This window comes from Berghia stephanieae, chromosome 14, assembly GCF_034508935.2.
Source record: "Berghia stephanieae isolate SIO BIC M18660-M18661 chromosome 14, UCSD_Bste_1.3, whole genome shotgun sequence".
Lineage (NCBI taxonomy): Eukaryota > Metazoa > Mollusca > Gastropoda > Nudibranchia > Aeolidiidae > Berghia > Berghia stephanieae.
In genome coordinates this window covers 9,578,139-9,600,553 of record NC_088373.1, presented here as the reverse complement: position 1 = coordinate 9,600,553, position 22,415 = coordinate 9,578,139, and the positions used below count along the sequence as shown (strand labels likewise).

The 22,415-nt window shown below is 34.5% G+C and overlaps 1 protein-coding gene across 2 annotated transcripts; it reads left to right on the top strand.

Moving 5' to 3' along the window:
- Positions 1–2,988: 2,988 nt before the first annotated feature.
- On the top strand, positions 2,989–19,964 carry LOC144960172 (lathosterol oxidase-like). 2 transcript variants are annotated; one of them, XM_078893190.1, is made up of 6 exons: positions 2,989–3,175; positions 4,211–4,447; positions 6,469–6,601; positions 9,088–9,218; positions 9,483–9,581; positions 13,589–19,964. In XM_078893190.1, the coding sequence occupies exons 2-6, from the start codon at positions 4,238–4,240 to the stop codon at positions 13,949–13,951; spliced, it is 936 nt and encodes a 311-aa protein (XP_078749316.1). In that variant the 5' UTR covers positions 2,989–3,175; positions 4,211–4,237; the 3' UTR covers positions 13,952–19,964. The 2 variants fall into 2 exon arrangements, with proteins under 2 accessions (XP_078749316.1, XP_078749317.1); XM_078893191.1 differs by having other exon boundaries at positions 3,061–3,133.
- The last annotated feature ends 2,451 nt before the right edge of the window (positions 19,965–22,415 follow it).

The window sequence follows — 22,415 nt, the reverse complement described above, 5'->3', positions numbered from 1 at the left end:
AAGTTATGGAAAGTAGGCAAATAATGGGGAGTGAACCTGAGACTAAGGGAAGTGTAAACCAGTGGGGAGTGAACCTGAGACTCTGGTTTTCAGCGGTTTCATATAAAAGCAATTACTCTTTTACGAAACCCGACGAAACCTGGCAATATCTGAGAAAGTTATGGGAAGTAGACAACAGTGGGGAGTGAACCTGAGATTCATGGAAGTGTACACCAGTGGGGAGTGAACCTGAGACTCTGGTTTTCGGCGGGTTTCAGCGAGTTTCACATAAAAGCAATAACTTTTTTACGAAACCCGGCAATATCCGACAAAGTTGTGGGAAGTAGGCAAAAGTAGGGAGTGAACCTGAGACTCAGGGAAGTGTACACCAGTGGGGAGTGAACCTGAAACTCAGGGAAGTGTACACCAGTGGGGAGTGAACCTGAGACTATGGTTTTTGGCGGGTTTCAGCGAGTTTCACATAAAAGCAATTACTTTTTTACGAAACCCGGCAATATCCGACAGTTATTGAAAGTAGGCAAACAGTGGGGAGTGAACCTGAGACTCTGGTTTTCAGCGGGTTTCAGCGAGTTTCATATAAAAGCAATTACTCTTTTACGAAACCCGACGAAACCTGGCAATATCTGAGAAAGTTATGGGAAGTAGACAACAGTGGGGAGTGAACCTGAGATTCATGGAAGTGTACACCAGTGGGGAGTGAACCTGAGACTCGGCGGGGTTCAACGAGTTTCACATAAAAGCAATTACTTTATTATGAGACCCGGCAATATCCGACAAAGTTGTGGGAAGTAGGCAACAGTGTGGAGTGAACCTGAGACTCAGGGAAGTGTACACCAGTGGGGAGTGAACCTGAGACTATGGTTTTTGGTGGATTTCAGCGAGTTTCACATAAAAGCAATTACTTTTTTTACGAAATCCGGCAATATCCGACAAAGTTGTGAGAAGTAGGCAACAGTGGGGAGTTAACTTGAGATTCAAGGAAGTGTACACCAGTAGGGAGTGAACCTGAGACTCTGGTTTTCGGCGGGTTTCAGCGAGTTTCATATAAAAGCAATTACTTTTTTACGAAACCCGACAAAACATGGCAATATCCGACAAACTTATTGAAGCAGGCAGCAGTGGGGAGTGATCCTGAGATTCAGGGAAGTGTACACTTGTGGGAAGTGAACCTGGGACTCTGGATTTTGTAAAAAAGCAATACCAAGGGGGAGGGGGAATTACTTATTTACGAAACCCGCCAAAACCCGACAAAGTTATGGGAAGCAGGCAGCAGTGGGGAGTGAATCTGGGATTTGGACACTGATGACGATTGAACCTGGGACTGCGAGAGGCTGATTCCAGTGGACAGTGAGCTCAGAATGTACTTTTATTTCGAAACCTACCGAAATTTTCAAAAGTTATGGGAAGTGGGCACCATTGGGCAATGAACCGGGACTCAGGGAAGTGCACACGGTTGGGAGTGAACCTGGGACTGTGAGAAGAGGATATCAGTGGAAATGAACCTGGGACTAGGGAAGATGGATACCAGTGGGAAATGAAGCCGGACTATGGGAGATGGGTACCAGACGAGAATGAAGCAATTACTTTTTTACGAAATCCGCCAAAAAACCATAGACTTAGGTTTACTCCCCAATAGTGTACACTTCCCTGAATCTCCGGTTCACTCCCCCACTGTTGCCTACTTTCTTTCCATAACTTTGTCGGATATTGTCGGGTTTCGTAAAAAAGTAATTGCTTTTTTTTTACGAAACCCAGCCCCAGGTTCACTCCCCAACGGTGTACACTTCCCTGAGTCCCAGGTTCACTCCCCACTGCTGCCTACTTCCCATAACTTTGTCGGGTATCGGCGTGTTTTGGCAGGTTTCGTAAAAAAAGAAACACCCCTAACAATACCACGTGTATTCAGTAAATAGATGTCAATTGTAGTCTAATATTCAGTATCTATTGAAATTATTATTATTATTATTATTATTATTATTATTATTATTATTATTATTATTATTATTATTATTATTATTATTATTATTATTATTATTATTATTATCACGTAAATTTTAATATAGTACGGCAATTAATTCACGGAAGTACATCGCTCAATTAAAAAATGCAGAAAGTCTGCCCACATATTTATAATGAATCCGGTTTGCCTTAGATGACAAAACAAACAAACAAACAAACAACAAGAACAACAACAAGAACAACAACAACAACAACAACAACAACAAATGAGACAAACAGAAAAAAAAACAAGATTTAAAAAAATAATGAACAATAGAAGAGCACAATAATGAAAAACAACAACGAGATGATAACACATAAAAGATATTCGTAATAAATCGATAACTGATTAAATTACTCCAACTACTTGATTAAAAAAAATAATCATCATAATCATAATAGTGATGATGACGATTACAACAACAATAATAATAATAGTAAGTAAGTAGAAAATAATAATAATAATAATAATAATAATAATAATAATAATAATAATAATAATAATAATAATAATAATAAACAATAATAGTAATAATAATAATAATAAAAGTACAATAGTATAATATCAACATTAAAGTATATTACAAGCAAATAAAATTATAAAAACAAAAGTTTAAAAAATATCAATAGACAGAAGGAATTTTAAAAAATAATGGGGAAAAAAAAAAAAGTTACCCCTACCGGGATTTGAACTCTCGAACCTTAAAACTCAGAGTCAAACAGCTTATATCCACCAAGCCATGGTGTCACTGAACTCTTAGTGTCTATTTAGACATTTAAAAATGGAATTGAATGCCACTCTTATTTTGATATTTTGAACTATGTTAATTGCATAAAAGCAGAAATTTAAAAAAAATTACGATCAAAATATTTTTACAGCTTTGAATCGGGCTGTCAATTAGTGCATGTGTTCAATCTGGAAGTAGGTCAGCAGTTTATTTCCATTCAACCGAGATTGTCGCACTTTTCACTCTCTCTATAAAAAAAAGAGTTCCTTATGGATACTGAATAGTGGCAAAGCACTATTCAGTATCTGATACTGAATAACCACTTCCATCTTTTTAATTTTGTAATGTCTACAAACTGGGAAGTTTTTGCTCCTTTACATTGACGACCCTAAACAGGACTGAAAAAGGTCTGAATGCGTCTATCTTCAGATTTCCAAAAAATAGAGCAGGTACTTTTCGACCAGTAGTTAAAAAACGACCGACAACTGAGCTGTCACAGTCAGTTGCTCACTTCATTTTCATTGATAATGATGATAATTGATAACATTTATGATAGAGGCAGGTAGCCTAAACAGATAGAAAACCTTAATGTTCATTAACCCTTGAACTTATTTGGTGAATACCCTTTTCTCCTCGGGCAATTCTGCCAGTAAGTTTATTATACGGTCTAAGTATAGTTTGACATTTTTTCAAAAATAAAAATTAATATTCTAATAAAATCTATAAGATAATATTTTTTTTTTCATAGACAGATAGTCCTTTAAAACATTGAATATGATACCTCCATTTTAGATCTAGGATAAACTTTATCATAAACCGTTTCAAAGTTATGATGATTTTACTACTCAAAATTTACTATTGAAAAAAGCTCAAAATCAAAATCTGTGACTGAGAATTCTCCCACTGGCAGCCTCTTGATAAGCTGACTACTGATTGAAACGGGACTTTAGCATGGAGAAAAGAGGGTTGTCACTGGTGGCCAAAGTTGAAAATACTGTGTTGCCTTCAATCTTCATTAAATTTGACATCGACATAGATAAATTAATTATCTAGAGAGGTGCACCATCTACGAACCCGGGGCCTTGAAAAGCTCCCTTCGCCTTGAGCATGCCTTCATGTTAAAGAGAAATGTTTTTGAACAAAATCTACCTCTTTTTAAAAAACTAGCAATTTTCAACTTTCTAAGAAACATTTTGAACTTTATTTCGTTACAAACATGGAATGTTTTGGGTGCAAAACCCTTGTTCAGTCAAAAACAAAAACAATAAGACATTAATACATTACTTAATAACCAGATTGATAGCAGAAAAACATTTCTCTATTGTCAACCTGGTTTTTAAGTTATGCTTTTATTGTTTTTGTAATGCCTGAAAAAGGGGTTTGAGCCCAAAACATTCCATGTTCGGTATTTTGTTACTTTTTCAAGCTGTTATATTCATTTTTGTTCATTACGTACATCAAATTCCTTTATGGTCTGTCCTCAGCACAGAGAAGATTAAAAATCAAGCACAATGGACATCGTTTTACACTACTGCGATCATTACGTCCTGACTCCCTTTGTGTATCAGACGACATGGAAGGAATCGGATATGACTCGACAGATTCTCTCCCTTCTTGTCATCATGAACATCGGAGGATACGTTCTATACTTCATCCTTGCAACCTTCAGCTACTTTTTCATTTTCGATCGGCGGTTGCTGAATCATCCACTGATATTGGAGGTAACCCTTGATCTTTAGGGACCCTTTGTAATGCGCTTTGAGCATGTTTAGTGGATATTGCGTACGTTATATAAAAAAGACTCGAGTAAAAAAATTTTTTAATGTCTTAGAGCTTAGATGTAACTCATGGAAGGAATGTTAATAATTTGATGACCTAACTGCCTCGTTAGCATTTTTTCAAAAATATAAAAAAATGTCACCATTTATATATAGTGCAATATCCATGAAATGTGCTCAGAGCACTTTACAAAGAGTGCCTACCTTACAGCAACATGTAACATGTAGAATGAGACATGACGCCTGTTAGGTGATATTACAAAAATTTTTTCGGACAGAGACAATTCCATCGACAGACAGGTGCTCATTTTACATCTGAGTACTGAGGAAGAATGTGAGTAAACAAACTTTTCCAAGGACTCAACTGAATGCCACTCAAAGCGGGACTCGATTCCAGGACCTTCCAATCTGAAGGCGTCATGATACCACAAGATCATATAGTCTCACTATTACAGTATCATTAATGTCTTGTAGCTTATATGTCACATAAGTTCTAACAGAACCAGTTACCCAATCGCTGCTGGGTGCAAAAGAGGGTCCGAAAAAAATTCTGACTTCACCTTGATCAATCTTAGTCCTTTAGCATGTGAAGGAGTTGCTCTACCAACTGAGCTATCGAGACCCCCACTGGTATCTCAATAAGGCCATTTAACCCTTTTGACAGAGTTGTTTATTCTAGCCCTATGCCTTTCTTCATCGTGAAGTAACCATTCTAATTGTTTCATAATGCAAATCTGTTTCACCACTTAGGAATGAGTCGTCATTTGTAACTTATCTCCTTACACTGTTCTATATTGTTTAACATTTTTTTCTACAGGGGAATCTGTATGAAGTCAACACTCTTAAAGTCAACTTCTGCTTAAAGTCAACACCTCTTGTTGGTTCCGGATTTGTTGTCCTTTATCTAAACATGTTCAATTGATAATGGATAAAGTCAACTTCTACTTAAAGTTAACACCTCTTGTTGTTTCCCAGGTTTTCTGTTCTTTATCTAAGCGTGTTCAATTGATAATAGATAGAGAGTCAACTTCTGCTTAAATTCAACCAATCTTTCAGGCCTGGGGGTGTTGGTTTAATCAGGATTCCACTCCACTGTATAAATTGGTTTTTATGTTGTGGATCCCAGATTTAAAGTCAGTTTTTAACCCACTCAATCCTAGAGATTTTTGCTACTTTTCAAAATTGGAAAAAATGTATTAAAATTGAGCATGTACATGTTTTATTCAACTACCATTAACATGCAAAAACTATAAAACATTGGCTTTGATACTACGCCTATAATTTTTTCTCATACAAATGTAATAAATAGGCATGGCTAAAAGTAACCTGGGTGAACTACGGATATAGTCGGTTTTAGGGTTGAGTGAGTTAAGTCATGTTATTCTTTTGATATAAATATGTTTGTAAGATAGACAATACAATAAATTGAAGGCAGTTATCTAGAAGCAGGCTTTATTCAGGACAATTACAAGAGTCAGCCCTCAGCCCGGCATCCTCAAAGCATGGTTTCTTCTTCCCTCCCTCTGTCTAGTATGTGGTCCTCACTACTATAATTTTCTATGATAAAACATCCTCCTTCAAGTCCTATATCAGACTAATTGCCAATTCCCTTGAGTGTCATTAACTGGTCATTTTCCTGGTGACAATGAAATTATCAGTTAAATCATTTGTCAAAATTGTATCTTTTTATCGATCTTTGAAATGGGAATTTTACTACATATAAATTGGTCTTCACCATTTTCATCACATTAAATGTCCATCAACATTTCAGAATTCACAGTATAGTAACTTAGTCGTCACTGTACCGACATGAAAACATTTTTACGGAGACAGGATTCTTCTTATAATTTCAGCTATCAGCATTCTTACATCAATAGGGGTAGAATAATGTCCAGGTTGACTTGTGATAATAATAGCACCGATTATCCTACAAACAAGTTGTTGTTTTGGTTTTCTTTACCCAGAATCAAATCCAGAAGGAGATAATGGTGACAGTGAAATCCGTTCCACTCATGAGTATTCCCACAGCCTTTTTGTTCTTGCTGGAAATCCGGGGTTACAGTAAACTGTACGACAATGCTGCTGATACAATGCTTGGTAAGACCATCATTGTTATCATATTTACTTATTTATTCATTTATTTGTTTATTTATTTATTTATTGATTTGTTTATTTATTTATGTATTTGTTTACCTATTTATTTATCTATTTTTAACATTTCAGTCCAAACATTTTGAAACAGTTTTTACCATTTTTGATTTGGATTTTATGATATAATCTCATAACACAATGTCCAGTCCCTTTGAAAAGATTCTTTAATAACATTTTATCACCATCAGTGATTCCAGTTCTCCGCATCATTAGTGGTGGTGGTTGGGGGGGAGGTCGTGTTTTGGTGTAAATTAATGAATTTTGATTTTTAAAAACACGTCATGATTAGGGTAGGCTGTTCCAATTTGACACCCAAAATTACTCTCTCAGCTCAATGAGTTCTAATGGGCAAAGTAATTGTGAAACTAATTGTTGCATGCGTTGCAAACACCATTCATCAAAAGTTTTTGATAAAATACTCGTCCATTATCACATTTTTATTTGTGTGTTTGGCTTTGATTCATGGGTCCTAGTCACTTTTCCCAATCCGGACACTGTGCATGTTCCAAATTGTGACAACCCGTTGTGCCAATTCAGACACCCCGTTGTCTCAATTCGGACACACCTTTTCAATTGAAACAAGTGCGTGGTTTTTATTTTCATGATGCATTTGAGCAATAACGTTGATTTCCATTCTCCCCTCCTAGACTGATTATGGTGTATGTATTTAATATACAGTTTTTGACTTTTATTGGATTTTCGGAGCGAGAGATGGGCTCGACCTTGGGAGGTTTTTTTTTTTTGTTTTGTTTTGTTTTGTTTTTTTGTTTTTTGTTTTTTTCTAATCTCAGGCCATCCTATCTAATGACCCTCTTTATTAGTATCCATTTTATTAGTTAGGTTTATTATCAAACATTTTTAACATGTTTAGTGTCAGTAGCATTAGAATGACTGCTTCTGTATCTGCTTATTTACTTATGTGTTTGTTAATTCTTTTTTTTTTTTTTAAAGATGAAATAAAATATAGAATTATTAATTTTGCTTGAAGAGTTCATGGAGGGTGATAGGTTAATTGGGCAGTTAGGGAATTTATTGGGTTGGTAATTTGTAATTATATTACTCTTTTAGGGATCAGGTTAACGTAGGTATTGTTAGATGGTGGGGGGGGGGGGGGTCGACCTTGGGAGGTTACGAAATATTCAATAAATGGTCAAAAACTGTATTATAACATCCCATATGTTCTATTTCCTATAAAAGATATTCAATTTTGGTCAAAAAATGTATTAAATACTCCAGATGTACAATTTCCTATAAAATCATCGTTAAAGTCAGTAAATATGAAAATATGAGAAAAGTAATTATGATTTTCATGTAAGGCAAGATTAGAATTAGATTTTAGTGATAAAGTATCAACAAAACAATAACAAAACCCACATTGTTGCGTATTATCCCCCTTTTGTTTTTATTAATTTAAGTGATGTGAAAAGTTTTGGTGACCTATTTCAATAAACGTTCAGTTCTGTGCGGAAATTTATTTTAAAAGGGGACTGTCAGAAGACATTAATTCAATACAACTTTCATTCGATGCAGTGTACGGAAAATCACTTTAAAAGGTGAAGATCATATGTCATTAACTTTTCGATATATGGCTGCTTACCTTGACCTTCGATTTAAATTGTTTAAGTCAATAACACGATTACATCACAGACGTTCATTAATGCATTTTTAATTAGACTCGTTTATTTTATATTTTATATATTATATTTTTATATTTTATATTTATATATATTTATATATTATTTTATATTAGAGACTACAAAAGGGGTGTTATAATCATTAATTATTTATTTTCTATGTCATTATGCATTTCTGTTTGTTTGTTTGTTTGTTTTTTTTAGTCATTCAGAGCCATTAGACCCATGGAGTTGGAGTTTATCAATTGTTTGCTACCCTTTGGATAGGGCGCTAGTTTATTGCAAAGTACTGTCCACTAGATCTTACAGATCCATCTACTCAATCATACTAGGATGACAGGGGGGTCAGATAATATCTAGACTTCAGCCAGGACCCATCTCAGTCCCTTTTGGTATGAACTGGGTGCTCTACCAACTGAGCTATCAGGACCCCCTTATTTCATCGTGCAATTGGATTCAGTAGTCTGATGTCACGCCCCCCGGCAACGGCGGCCATCTTGGGTCTAAACAAAGAAAATCGTTACTTTTTATTCTTCAAGCTGGCTAGAACTTTTCATATGTCTTGTGATCAGAATGTGTAAAAGTCAAAACATGATCAAATTTATGTTGTTTTTTTCTCTGAATACGCTTTTATGCTTGCCGGGGAAATATTTCATATGGGCGTCCGCCATTGTTCCGATAGTTTAGAGCCAGTGGTACTAAGTTACCATGCGTCATTAGGAAGGAAGTGACAATACGACTGTTGATGAGTATTTAGGAAAACTATTGATTTTCATTCTCTTGTCCCTCTCTCCCTAGGCTGGCCAGGCGTGTTCCTTAGTGTGTTGACATTCATCGTGTTCACCGACATGTGTATCTACTGGATTCACAGGGTCCTCCATCACAAGATGGTCTACAAACACCTTCACAAATTACACCATAAATGGAAGGTATGCAATCAATGGCATTTGAAAAATATGTCATAGTGATCATGACCTACGTACAATATATGTAATTTAAACATTCGATTCAATTTTATTTTCATCATTATACTCACCCTGGCATAATTCCAATTTGAGACAATATTAAAATGTTTTAGTTAAATTGGCAAAACTTGACATGACATTCATTGCTTTGAGAATCAAAAGAGAAAACTTACTACATGATTTTTAAAAAAATGTTTTTATCATTTTTTAATTTTTTTTTTTGGTCAGGTGCCAACTCCTTATGCCAGTCACGCCTTTCATCCCGCGGATGGATTCCTACAGAGTGTCCCCTATCACATCTACCCGTTCTTGTTTCCACTTCACAAGGTAGGGTCATTGGGAGATATCATGATGGTCTTGAATGAAATGGGGATTTGGATTTTGTTTGTTGCGGCTATGTGGTCTTGTGGTATGCCACTTGCTTTTGGATTGAAAGGTCCTGGGTTTGAGCCTCGCTCGATGCATAGTTCAGTCCTTTGAAAAGGCTCTTTACTCACATTCTCTCACTGTAAAATGAGTACCGTAATACCGTTCTACGTGTTACGTGTTGCCGTTGGTCAGGTACCCTTTGTAAAATACTTTGATCATGCGTAGTGGATATTGGGCCATATAATATATATATATATATATATATATATATATATATATATATATATATATATATATATATATATAATATTTGAATTACTATTGGCTCCTACATATTATCTGATTCATGCCTTTTACTTAAGGCACTCTTCGGGGAGTGGAAGTCATTATTAGTGTTGCTATTATAATTTATGATTGCGTGTCATTTCGCACTTGCCCTGATGATTTGGTGCGAAACTACACACAATTATAAATAATAGTCACAACAATAACGAAGTCACTCACCGTAGATTGCCCATAGTAAATGGCATGAAACTGACCTGTTGGAGTCAATAGTAATACAAGTATTATATATATATTATAATATATATATATATATATATATAATATATATATTATTGTAATATTTACCACGATGTTGGAGTCAGTCTACATCGATATTTCAGGCGTTTCAGCCATCGTCAGGACTGTGTGTTACATGAGTTTGGTTTGTTACAAACGACTGACAATGGCTGAAATACAATTACATATATATAAAATAAATACATACAATTATAAATAATAATAGTCACAACAATAACGAAGTCACTCACCGTAGATTGCCCTTAGTAAAAGGCATGAAACTGACCTGTTGGAGTCAATAGTAATACAAATATTATATATATATATATATATATATATATATATATATATATATATATATATATATATATATATTATTGTAATATTTACCACGATGTTTGAGTCAGTTTACATCGATATTTCAGGCGTTTCAGCCATCGTCAGGACTGTGTGTTACATGAGTTTGGTTTGTTACAAACGACTGACGATGGCTGAAACGCCTGATCAACGTATTCAGATGTAGACTGCTCCAGACATGTGGTATATTTACAATAATAGTATCGCTACCATGATTACATGATCGAGCACTATTTAATATTATGTATCCACATGATTAATATTAATATCATAATATATATATTATTTTATATTATATATATATTTATATATTATATATATATAAAATATAATATATTATATATATATATATAATATATATACCATTGTACTCGATAGTCCCTTTTCAAAGTACAATAGGTGACCCAGCTTAAGGTGGATTATGCGAAATGGATAAAGCGCAGATCGCGGTATCGTTGCTTTATTCGTTGTAGTTGTCCGAAGCAACAGTTGTCTGATTGTTCCATTAACGCCTTTGTAGATTTAGTAACAAAAATCGCATGATGGTAACTGATGAGTCTCATTTAAAATCTATTCATCGGCAAGGCCATCTTTTAAACTCATCTTTCTTGTAGGTGTTCGTATATAAAAGCCGGTATTGTCCCTTTGCTGTAGACATGTAATGAAAAGGCCATCAAATCCTGGAATTTTTGCCCTTTTGTACTACAAAACTAGTTGTACACATGTAATGGCGGGAAAAGGCCATCAAATCCTGGCATTATTGCCCTTTACTACTACAAAACTTGTACGCACAATTAAATAAGGGTGTTTGTTAAATCTGTAGCAATATGCATGTGTGCTAAAAGCTATTTGAGACATGGGGACGCGGTAAGAAACCCGTAATGTTAAGGTTGAGATTCAAGGCTCTTTAAGACTTTGGATATGTGCTAAGAATGTTCACGGCACTGTTAACACAACGGGTGTAAGGGTTAAAGGTTAGGGATTTTAGTTTCAGTTCTATGAGACTGTAGAAATGTGGTAAGAAGACCTGCAAATGTACATGGCCCTGCTGACATAATGGGGGTGAGGGTTAAAGGTTAAAAATTATAGTTCAAGTTCTATTAGACTGCGGAAATGTGGTAAGACGACCTCCAAATACCAGTTGACATTAAAAACAGACACCGTAAGAATTTCTATTTACTCTATTTATAATGCACATAACTGCACCAGAATTGAACATAGGACAGTGTAATACGTCATAATTTCCCTGGCAAAGAGCACAATTGGCTTTTTATGATTGATGGCTTTTATAAAACAAAGCCTTTTAAATCAACAGGATGACAATTTAAAACAAATTCAACACTAACAGGAGAAAACCTCAAAGCCATACGTATTGAGATGGGTTTGTCCATTTAAACGGTTCTCATCTGTAGATAATCATTTCACATAAAATGTTCCAACCTCTTCCCACTCTTTGATTTTTTCTTTTCTTTTATTGACACTGATATGACTTTTTGATAAAGAAAACTTAGACATCATTAGAAAAAGTTGTTTTTATTGTAAAAAACTGAAGCTTTTTATATTTTGCCATAAGTTGAACAGAACACCAAAGCGTAACAACTGTGTTGGTGCAGGTAGACTCGCTCAAGCTACAGAGTTTTCTAATTCGAGTCAAATTTTCGTAAGATCATATCAAATTTGGAAATTCCAAATTTATTTTTACCAATAAACAACACCAATCAAACACGAATACTGGATAACAACACCAAAAACCATATTCTTTTTACATAAAAATAAAATATATTGCATATACTGTGGATGTGGAAACAGATAAATTTTAATAAAAAATGAATACTATGAAAATTATGAAAGACCTATAATGACAGTACAAAAGTTAGGAATTTGAAACCTTTTTGGAAATGTGTAAAAACTAAAGAGAATATCAGGTGTAGGTTCTCTGATAAATCCAAGCGGAGATGTAACCATAAACGACAATGACAAGTCTGAAATATTTAATTACTATATTTCCAGTGGGTTTTTTTTATAAATGAAGATGTTTCAAACTTTCCAACTATTCCTGTTAGAAATAACAATAAATGTCTTGAATATATTGATATCACACTTGAAATGATTTTACAAAATCTTCTGAAATTAGATCGCTCTAAAAGTATTGATCCCGACGTTCTTCATTCCCATTTTCTCTAATGCGTGGCTCATGAGATATTGTCCACCCTTAGCACATGATGAGATGGATGGATTAATGGATGGATGGATGGATGGATGGATGGATGGATTGATGGATGGTTGGATAGATGGATGGATGGATGGATGGATGGATGGTTGGTTGGATAGATAGATGGATGGATGGATAGATGGATTGGATAGATAGATGGATGGTTGGATGGATGGATGGTTGGATAGATGGATGGATGGATGGATGGTTGGATAGATGGATGGATGGATGGATGTATGGATTGGATAGAAGGGTGGTTTGATGGATGGATGGATTGATGTATGGGTGGCTGGATGGGTGGATGGATTGATGAGTTTTTATGAAGTGCAATATTCCATCAAATGTGTTTACTAGATGTTCCGTCCCAATTGTCGTACTCAATATGTAAGACGAGACATGAGGCCTGTACGACGCTTTCATTAGTTGTGACACATTGCCTGAGCACGGTAGATACTAAATATTTGACCCATGGTAACAATTAAAGGTCTTAAATCTGTTGTTGATTTTATTGTGAAGAATAAATAGAATCTTGTAATTTGAAAAAAACTAAAATTTGACATTTCTCGTCATTTGACTTTAAAATCCATTTCTGACAACTGGTTTACCAAGACATAATACTGTTTTATCCGATGGGTCACATATTATTCATGTCTTTATAAATTCTCAATCATTTTCTGTTTTTTCCAAGTCTTTCTTTACTTGACTTTCTTGTTGAAACCGGTGATTTACAAAGGATTTGAGATTGTTTTAGATCAGCGAGCATGCGTTTGAATATTCTTCCCCCCCCCCATGTTAATAATCTTTATCTTTTTTTTTCCTCTTTGCTTCCTTCAAGGGTTTATATCTAGGACTATTCATATTTGTCAATTTCTGGACTGTGTCCATTCACGACGGTGATTACCGGGTACCCGATGTGTTGAAGCCAGTCATCAACGGCTCTGCTCATCACACAGACCATCATCTATTCTACAACTACAACTACGGTCAGTTCTTTACTCTTTGGGACAGAATTGGAGGATCGTTCCGGAATCCAAGCTCCTTCGAAGGGGAAGGACCCATTGATTTGATGCTTAGAGGAGAAGACGAAAAGCTGAAGAAAGAGAAAGGATTTGGTGAGATTACAACAGGAAATGGATCCATTAAAGAAAAGATGGAAGCCGTTGTGAGTAACGGTACCCATTCCAAGAAACGAGATTAGATAGCATCCTTGAAGGAATTTCTTTTTTTTTTTTGATTGTTGTTGTTTTTGGCAAAGTTGTGAGTTATATAGACGTTTATGTGGTAAGACTAGACATTTTTAAGACTTTGTGTATGGACGAGTCAAAGTGATACTAATCTACTTCAAGTTGTGGACTGTAAAAAGTAATAAACAAAAACTAATGTAACAGTTTCAACAAGGAACAAAATACCAAATACGGAACATTTCAAGGCTCAAAACCTCTCTTCAGTATTTCTCTGCCGTCTTGAGTTTTGATATCCAATTTCCTTGGCAATAGTTTTAAAAGAGGAAAGATTTGATATTCAATTTCCTTGGCAATATTTTGAAAAGGTAAAATTTTGATATTCAATTTCCTTGGCATTCTTTTGAAAAGGGAAAGTTTTGATATTCAATTTCCTTGACAATTTTTAAAAGGGAAAGTTTTTATATTCAATTTCCTTGGCAATAGTTTTAAAAGGGGAAGGTTTTTGATATTCAATGTCCTTGGCAATAGTTTTAAAAAGGGAAAGTTTTGATATCCAATTTCCTTGGCAATAGTTTTAAAAGGGGAAAGTTTTGATATCCAATGTCCTTGACAATAGTTTTAAAAAGGGAAAGTTTTGATATCCAATGTCCTTGGCAATAGTTTTAAAAAGGGAAAGTTTTGATATTCAATGTCCTTGACAATAGTTTTAAAAAGGGAAAGTTTTGATATCCAATTTCCTTGGCAATAGTTTTAAAAAAGGAAAGTTTTGATATCCAATGTCCTTGGCAATAGTTTTAAAAGGGGAAAGTTTTGATATCCAATGTCCTTGACAATAGTTTTAAAAAGGGAAAGTTTTGATATCCAATGTCCTTGGCAATAGTTTTAAAAAGGGAAAGTTTTGATATTCAATGTCCTTGACAATAGTTTTAAAAAGGGAAAGTTTTGATATCCAATGATCTTGGCAATAGTTTTAAAAAGGGAAAGTTTTGATATTCAATTTCCTTGGCAATAGTTTTAAAAAGGGAAAGTTTTGATATCCAATGTCCTTGGCAATAGTTTTAAAAAGGGAAAGTTTTGATATCCAATGTCTTTGACAATAGTTTTAAAAGGGGAAAGTTTTGATATTCAATTATCTTGACAATAGTTTTAAAAATGGAAAGTTTTGATATCCAATGTCCTTGGCAATAGTTTTAAAAAGGGAAAGTTTTGATATTCAATTTCCTTGGCAATAGTTTTAAAAAGGGAAAGTTTTGATATCCAATGTCTTTGACAATAGTTTTAAAAGGGGAAAGTTTTGATATTCAATTATCTTGACAATAGTTTTAAAAATGGAAAGTTTTGATATCCAATGTCCTTGGCAATAGTTTTAAAAAGGGAAAGTTTTGATATTCAATTTCCTTGGCAATAGTTTTAAAAAGGGAAAGTTTTGATATCCAATGTCCTTGGCATTATTTTGAAAAGGGAAAGTTTTGATATTCAATTTCCTTGGCAATAGTTTTAAAAAGGGAAAGTTTTGATATTCAATTTCCTTGGCAATAGTTTTAAAAGGGGAAAGTTTTGATATTCAATTTCCTTGGCAATAGTTTTAAAAAGGGAAAGTTTTGATATTCAATTTCCTTGACAAATTTTAAAAGGGAAAATTTTGATATTCAATTTCCTTGGCATTATTTTGAAAAGGGAAAGTTTTGATATTCAATTTCCTTGACAAATTTTAAAAGGGAAAATTTTGATATTCAATTTCCTTGGCAATAGTTTTAAAAAGGGAAAGTTTTGATATCCAATGTCCTTGGCAATAGTTTTAAAAAGGGAAAGTTTTGATATTCAATTTCCTTGGCAATAGTTTTAAAAAGGGAATGTTTTGATATTCAATTTCCTTGGCAATAGTTTTAAAAAGGGAAAGTTTTGATATTCAATTTCCTTGGCAATAGTTTTATAACGGGAAAGTTTTGATGTTCAATTTCCTTGCCAATAGTTTTATAACGGGAAAGTTTTGATATCCAATGTCCTTGACAATAGTTTTAAAAAGGGAAAGTTTTGATATTCAATTTCCTTGGCAATAGTTTTAAAAAGGGAAAGTTTTGATATCCAATGATGTCCTTGGCAGAAGCAGAGGTGCCTGCTTGAAGTTTCAAAAATGTGTAGGTTCCAAAGAGAAAAAGTCACTTTTGATAGCTTAAGAAAAAAATGATTTGCCCTCAACATGACCCAAAAATGGTTCATAGTCATGAAATTACATATTATGGTTCTAAGGAACTAAATTTTCCTTTTCAACAAGATTTATTGAGTCAAAGAGGTAAATGCAGCTCTGTAGCTGGAGCCAATATTCGTATTTCTATGAATTTTTCATAGTACTAGGCAGGTGTGCAATAGTTTAAAATGAGTAAGACTTGAGATTCTGTAATATGGTTTGGTTTGTTATTCTATGTGTGAAGTTTTTGTCTGAAAAAATATTGAAGCCTGTAAGCAAAACAAAAAATATCCAATTCCATTTTACACCATTTTATACATTGGGAAATGAAATATGGTGTTCTTTGTTTTTGTCTTTTTTATTTTTTATTTTTATTTTTTTTTTTGTTCTAAATTAATTTCAACTTAGTGACTTGAATCCACCTCATGGTTGTGAAAACATGGCAAAATTAAACTGAATAAAAGCTGTACTTCAGACCCATACAGGCCATGAGGTTACAGTTTTAATCGTGGTTCCTGTAGCATTAAACAGAAAATGAAAATTGCTTGCTACCCTTTGGATACATTGCTATTCTAATACATAATACAAACTACTTTTTTCCAAATCTAGTGAATCCAACAACCCCAATCACTGCTATGTGAATCGAGGGTCAGAAAAAAAAATATTTATCAATAATGGGTACCTTTGTCTGTGTGACAAGAGCTCCCATCATCGAGCAATCAATCAAAGACACAAAATTACTGAATATGATTTTGTTTCATCATTCATTCCTCTTATGATTTTTGTTGTTGTTATTTTTTTTGGTTTAATTTCTAAGTCTATCAGTTTTTAAAGTAGTTATAGGTACTATCTATTGGGGCTGAATGGCTCCGCGGTACGGTCTTTGCTTCGTACCCGAAAGGTACCGAGTCCGAGCACCCACTGCTGCACTGTGTGGCCTTGAGCAAGTCACCTCGCTGTAGCTCAATTTGCAGAGCTGCACTGCGGCTGATGCCTGGGTTATTCCAGTATTCCCTTGGAATAGACCCTTGAGACATATTTCCCCTATGGGATGAATAAAGGGAATTTTATCTTATTTTTAAGAATTTTACCTTCAAATAGAAAAAAAAAGCTGCACTTTTTCCTTATTTGCAGTAGGCTCTCACTAGCCTTTTGGTAATTGTAATAAAATTAATGGCCCAGCCATTCAGCTTTTTGAGTGAGAGGGAACCCTCACTTACAAATTCGTAGGAAAATTCTATCTGAAACACATTCCTATGTCTACTCTAATGGGATGATTTGCCATAACTTTGTGTCTTGACTTTCAACTGTGATATTCTATTCTATATAGAAGTGATTCCAAGTGTCATTAGAGGGCAATGTTCATTTATCATAATATAATTAGGTCTTTTTAAAAAGTGAGCTTTTAATAGTGCAATATCCACTAAACGTGCTCAAAGCGCTTTACAAGTAGTCCCTGCCCAACAGCAACATTTAACATTTAGGACAAGACATAACGCCTGTTAGGCGATAAAACATTTTTTTTCGGACAAAGGCAACACTTTCAACAGCCAGGTACTCATTTTACACCTGAGTACAGTGAGAGAATGTGAGTAAAGAGCTTTTTCCAATGACTCAACTATATATGGGCCGAGCAAGGCTCGAACCCAGGACCTTCCGATCCGAAAGCGAGTGTCATGCCACAAGACCACATAGTCTCAAAATACTTTTATTTCCTTTTTTTATGCAGTGAGTGCATGTACATATAATGTCGCACAGGAATTTAGTTTTGAGAAAATGGAGGTCAAAGTTTGAATTTGGCTATATATAGAAAGTGTACAAACAACACACCAAAATTTTATTATTGAGATATGGAAATAAGATTACGCTCATCTTAGAGATAATTTTAATGTAAATGGTGCTGCCCGATCTCGAAGTGATTAATAACTGTGTGAAATTTAATGTAAGCTTTAATTTAATATATGAAAGCAGATAAAATAGACATTTTGGGTGTCCCCTTTATCAACAAAACAGGATGACTGAAACACTACAGACGAATGAGATAATGTGGTAGTGGCGTTGTTAAAATGAATAAAAACAAAAACATTGATGGGCAGGAAATAGTATGCTGCTTTGCAAGGAAGCACAAATTAAAATTGAACAATAAATATTTATAAAAGGTGCGCAATTAAGTCAAAGGAGGGGAGACGGGGAGGACCTGTGTAATTCAGTATGGTATTTGTTATTTATTTCTTCGAGCTTTGAGCAGTAACATTTACACAACTGATTAATTGACAAATCATGATACTAGGTGGGGTTCACAAGGGAGGTACTTGCTGTGTCTTCTATCCCCCTGTAGCCTATCTGTTTTCCAATTGCTTTCTTCCTTTGTCTTGGAATGAGATTACTCAGTTTTGTCCTGACCCTGGCCGGAGTCCTGTGAGGGAAACAGTCGAATGTATAGTTATAGTTTTGGGAGATGATTTTTTATTCCTTTAAATCATATCTCTGTTATGTACTGATATATTTTTTTTTAATTTAACATATGATTTGTAAACATTTGAGTGTATTCCTCTTAGTGGTATCTTGTGCTGGTGTCTGGGTGAGACTTTTAGGTGATCTCAAACTAAGTACATTGATAGTGTGCTCTTGGAATCCACATCTGTTCCCTATTCGAACCATTCCCTTGGTCTTACTTCACCTGGGATTGGTTTCACTCCCTTTACGTGTGAAGCAAGTGCTCTACCAACTGAGCAATTGGAAACCTCTAACTCTCATCAATAAAGACATCTAATTTTACTTGAATGTTGAGATTTAAGCTTTACATTGGATATATATGTATAGTTTTATGTATAAATATAAATTTTATAGATGCATTTTTAAATTAACTTACCTTTTTTTTTTACAATTTTCATTTACTATGTGGCTTTATAAAATAATGTACATTTTATAATGCTTATTTATTCATTCTTTGACCTCCCATGATGAGCAGATCTGTTTTCCAGCTTTCTTTTTGTCTTTGTCATGGATTGAGATTACTTGGTTTTGTCCTTTCCCTTGTCGGAGTCCTTGGCTGGGAGGGAAACAGTCAATTGTATAGTTAAAGTTTTGGGAGATGATGTTAGTTTCTCTTATTAATCATCTCTCTGTCATTTATTAATATATTTGGTGTTTTGAATGTATAATTTAAGCATTTGAGTGTATTCCTCTTACTGGGATCCTGTTCTTGGGTCTGGATGAGACTTTTAGGTGATCTCAAACTATACACAATGATATTATGCTCTTGAAATTTACATCTATTCCCTATTTGTACAATTCCCTTTTGTGCTTTCAGTTGTAAATCTATAACTTTTGTATTACCGTTGTTCAACAGGGGTAACTTTGCCTAAAGGGAAAGCTTACCATTTGAATTCTGGACTAATACGAGATGTTTAGTTTTGTGGCACATTTCCTCTTATAAAAATTCAAGTCTTTTAATGGGTCGATGACTGCAATGAGGCTGAGATTATTAGAATGCTCCAAATTCACAGGAGGCAAAGCTACCCTAGCTGACGGTATCCCATTTCCTTCCTTTGTACTTGCGTTGAAAGGATCTAAATGTGTTGCTAAAACCCTTAAAACAAACAGTCAGAAGATGACAGGAAGAAAGCCCGATCCAATTATTGTCAGACATACTTCATGTCGTATGACATCTTACCATGCAAAATGTAAAATGTGAATTTTAGTTACCGGTTAATTCGTTATAAATGCTCTTCTCATTTTGTTGCAATTCTCTGTTGTAAAAACTTTTGTTTCTGAAAAGGATATTGTAATATTAATGTTTCCTTTTTTTTTGTACATAAAAATGATATTGGTTGTTATTTTGTTGTTTGTTTGTTTTTGGTTATGCCATTCGAATTCGTTGACAATGTTATTTATATGATATCATTGTCCATTATTATTTATATGACGAAAGATTGAAATATTTGGATCCCCCTAGTCTAAAGTACAGAAGAATTCGTGATGACTTGATTCAAATTTATAGATTGATACCTGGGTGGGGGTCCTGACCTCCCATAATGGGAAGGGAGGCACTAACTGTGTCTTCTATCCCCTTATATCAGTTTTCCAACATACTTTCTGTCTTTGTCTTGGGATGAGATTACTAGGTTTTGTCCTGTCCCTGGCCGGATACCCTGGCTGGGAGGGAAACAGTCAAATGTATAGTTAAGAGTTTTGGGAATTGATTTTTTTTGTCTTGTAAATCATCTCCCTGTTATGCACTGTAATATTATTTGTTTTTTGTTTCACATATACATATATTATGTATTGTCAACATTTGAGTGTGTTCCTCTTTGAGGGGACTTGTGCTAGTGTCAGGATGAGACATTTAGGTAATCTCAAACCAAGTACACTGATAGTGTGCTCTTGTAATATACATTTGTTCCCTATTTGAACCAATTACCCTTTATCTTACTTCTTCTTGGGTGCTCTGATTGTATTTCTAGAACATTTTTCTGTCCCATTTTCTTCCTTTTTAATGGCGATGATATGACCTTAAAGTGTTGCAAGCACCGTAAAACCCTTAAAAACAAGATAAAAAATATAGATTGAAACATAGGATTGATAATATTGATTTATCACAATTCATCATTTTCTCAACGGTGTCATGGTCTCAAGTGAGTAAAGAGCTACTCGACTATGCATAAAGATCTATGTAGAATGAGGCCCCAGAATTTACTAGTTACTATAAATGAAAAACAATTAACGATTTGTTTACAATGAAATAAAAATAATGATGAAATTTAATTAAAAGAGATAAACAGTGATCGTGGCAGTTACAAATAGAGATATGAATATTTTACGTAACTTATGATAATATGTCAGGTTCATAAGTTTACGTTTCCAGGCAGTTGATGGGCTTGGATGATCTATTCCTCTGATAACAGGATTGGACTCGTAAAATTCCGCTTCCAGGCAATTGGAAAGAGGTTATAGTGTAGTACAGCGGGCTTGGGTTTGATCCTTGAAGATTATACAATCAAAGTTAAAAGCTCCGGCGTCTTAATGGTGTAGATATAATATCTACAAAGTCCCAAAAGATAAAAATCTTCCAGTATATATATAGGAATAGAGCGACTGGCCGTCCGGCATAGATTGTGGAGAGAAAGTGAGTGTAGAGTGTTAGACCTATCAGCTTTTATAATAAGTGGCTACGTGACAGAATGTAGAACGAAAAGTATTCACTAATTAGAAATTAATTCGAGGGAAGGCTATAAAAGGAAAGACGATCTAATATTAGAAGGTAAAGTTTATCTAAGCCTACCGAAATATAACTGGAGTGAGATGAATTCAGTTCTTAATAAAATAAAATTTAATAAGATAATTGTGAACAATCTTTACTGTGACAAACGGGAACGTTTACAACAGGAGATAAATATAAAATTTACTTATCCAGATGTGATACTAATGTTAGACAATATTCTTTAATTTCATTTGTGGAATAATAATATTAGGTTCCAAACAGAGAATGCATTTTTTCTGGATAGTTTTAAAACTTTAATCCACCGAGAGTTGTATTATCTAAGAACTCAATGTGACCAGTAATGATTTCTTACTCATTTGTTTAATGGTTTTTTTTTTTTTTTTTGATGATATTATTGATGGATCACATTGTATTTTTCATATCAAAGGCATTTGAAGGATGCAATAATATATTAAGCTTTTAACCATGTTATGTTATGTTATGTTATGATAAACAAACATCTTAAGTTGAAAGGATGACAATCTTATATTTTTGATGTTATATTCTAGGGTAGTAAAGCTTTTTTTTTTTTTTTTTTTGGGTGGGGGGGGGGGGGGGGGCAGCGTTGCTCAATGGTATGGTCTTTGCTTCGTACCCGAAAGGTACCAAGCTCGATCACCCACCGCAGCTTTGTGTGGCCTTAAGCAAGTCACCTCACCCTAACTCAATTTGCGGCGCTGCACGCGGATGATGCCTGGGCCATTCCAGTCTTCATTTGGAATAGACCCTAGAGACAAATTTCCCCTATGGGATGAATAACTGTGAATTTTATTTATTTATTTATCTATTTATTTATTTATATTTATTTATGTTTGCCAAATGGGAGCATAATTTAGGGTAAAGTGTATTCCCTATTTGCCGTTATCACGTGATTCGAGAGGGTTATCTGAAGACAATGCCTTACCCAGGAGTGTATTCCATGGTCAAGATTGTTTGCAGCCATCGTCACTTACATTGTCTCTGATATATTATCATGCTCAACTCAACATTGGTTTGAATGTTAAATAAGATGAGACAGCAAACATGC

What these genes read in the sequence shown, in the direction of transcription:
- LOC144960172 (XM_078893190.1), top strand. Translation starts at nt 4,238, where the DNA reads ATGGACATCGTTTTACACTACTGCGATCATTACGTCCTGACTCCCTTT. An exon ending in ATCATCCACTGATATTGGAG is followed by an intron (nt 4,448 to 6,468) that starts GTAACCCTTGAT and finishes TTCTTTACCCAG; the next exon opens with AATCAAATCCAGAAGGAGAT. An exon ending in TGCTGCTGATACAATGCTTG is followed by an intron (nt 6,602 to 9,087) that starts GTAAGACCATCA and finishes CTCTCTCCCTAG; the next exon opens with GCTGGCCAGGCGTGTTCCTT.